General features: G+C 37.7%; 1 protein-coding gene across 2 annotated transcripts in view; it reads left to right on the plus strand.

Annotated features, from left to right (window-relative positions):
• The window catches only part of LOC107699823 (teneurin-4-like), a 273,915-nt gene that overhangs the window by 219,018 nt on the left and 52,759 nt on the right, over nt 1-2,138 (plus strand). For both annotated transcript variants that reach the window (XM_016501217.1, XM_016501216.1), the window contains exon 25: nt 1,201-1,355. In XM_016501217.1, coding sequence (XP_016356703.1) covers nt 1,201-1,355 — 155 coding nt within the window. The remainder of the gene's footprint in view (nt 1-1,200; nt 1,356-2,138) is intronic.

Here is a 2,138-nt window from a genome sequence, read left to right on the forward strand (position 1 = left end):
GTGGGGGGGGGGGGGGCTACAATTAATGTTTCCTTCCATTTTCACCGACACAAAGCAATAATATAATGGCATTTCCATTTCCTAGTCTGTTAGGTTTTCCGTCATTTAAAAGTAAAGGAACATTTGTGACCGAAGCCGGGATTATCGATTATAAATGAAAGATGGTCACGTTTCCCTTTGTCATCCGCAGTGACGTTGAAATGAACCACATGCTCTAAAATTGCTTGAACAGCACCACATGCATCTCTCTTCCCCAGGATGCTCAGTGCCTGGTTGTTGTTCCTCAGACATAAATAATGAACTTAGCACATGGATTTTTTATTAGATTTCTGGCTTCCTATTGAGCATGTTGATGCTGAGAGATATGCATTTCGTTCTGTCCTGACAATTATCACCATGTCATTCCAACTTTATTTATGGAATGAATATGTGCTTCGCATATATGCAGCTTCCTGTTGTTCCTGTTTTGTTTTGCGTTCTATTCTATTCTGTTTTGTTTTGTTTGTTTTTTTTGGTAGTGAATCTGAAATTTGCACAGGTCACATTTCACATCAAAATCTAAAGGAAAAAAAATAGAACTATTACAATTTATTTTATTTTTGTCAGTTATGATTCTCATTACATTTCATTATTGTAATATAGTAAATTTTAATGTACACATTTTTTTTTTTTAATTAGACATTGAAATTTTTTTCCCACAAGTAGGCATATTCTCTTCCTCTCATTCATTCATTCATTCATTCATTCGTGCGTTCGTTTGTTTATGTTAAAGGTGATTATAATTACATTTTAATTTTAGTAATATTTTATTTGTAATATATTATTTTATTGTATTACATTTTTTAATTAGACTTATATTTACATCAGCATTTTTATTTACATTGGCACGCATCAAAGGCTGTACAACAAATACTACCACTTAGCACTTTCAATTATTTTTTTTTTGTATTTTTTTTATTACGGTATTGAGAATTGTATTGTAAATATAACAATGAAAAAAGTATGTTATGTTACAAAAATAGGTTTAATTTTCTATAGTTAACTATATTTCTTAAATTAAATTTATTTTATTTTATTTTGTGAAATATGAATATCCTTGACAGCTATGTAATTCACCTAATTGTTGATTATGTAAGATTATTTTCTAGAGTCAGTCCTCCTAGCAGAGATCCATTCTTTTTTTCTGTCTCTTGTCTCCAGGCATTACTGTGGATAAGTATGGCGTGATCTTCTTTGTAGACAGCACCATGATCCGCCGCATCGATCAGAACGGTATCATATCCACCCTGCTGGGCTTCAACGACTTGACCTCGGCACGACCCCTGAGCTGTGATTCAGTGATGGACATCTCGCAGGTGGGCAGCCTTCTTGTGTTCCCTCTGTGGCTTTCTCACCCATCAAGCCTCTTATAAAAGCCAGTTTATGGCAGGATTTGTGAAAGGCCAGCAGAAGTATACTAGAGGTGTAAGAAAATATAGATACACCTGAGTATCGCGATATTTTGTTTGGCGATACTGTATCGATTTAAAAAAAAATCATACAAGATTCATGGCAGTTGTTTCATTTTGAGTTTATATCCCGACCGCTAGATAGCAGTCTTCACCTCTGAACTTAAACAGTGACAAGAAATACTAGCATTAGGGCACGCCACTAATGTTAGCATTAATATAGTTCGCTGCTAGTAATGGAGGATGAAAGAATTGTTCCAGTTCCTGTTTCGGTGTACAAAGCTGAAGTGTGGCGTCATTTGGGCTTTTAACGTCCACCCCGGGACCGTGGCGTGGGCGCCGCCTCGGTTCCGCCATTTGCCGCGTCCCGTGTGAAGAGCCTTCAGAGCTGCAGCTTTCTCTCGTGGTGGGGGTGTTTTGTGCAGTTGGGGCAGCGCTCGTGTCGCAGTCTCGGCGATTCCACGCGGAACATAAATACAAACTGAAAAACCTGTGAAATCCAAGTTGAAAGGTTCTGAGAATGTTCAACATCTGTGTAACAAAGTTCGTAGTTCGGGAAGAAGGAGGCGGGAACCGGCGAACATTTAAAGACTTTAATAAAATAAACAGACACAAAATGAAAGTAAAGAGGCAGCCCCTCGCGGACGACTGCCGCACACAAAACACAAAATAAAGTCCAGGCCTGGTCCT

This window comes from Sinocyclocheilus anshuiensis, unplaced genomic scaffold (assembly GCF_001515605.1).
Source record: "Sinocyclocheilus anshuiensis isolate Anshui unplaced genomic scaffold, SAMN03320099.WGS_v1.1 scaffold194, whole genome shotgun sequence".
In the NCBI taxonomy this organism is placed as follows: Eukaryota; Metazoa; Chordata; class Actinopteri; order Cypriniformes; family Cyprinidae; genus Sinocyclocheilus; species Sinocyclocheilus anshuiensis.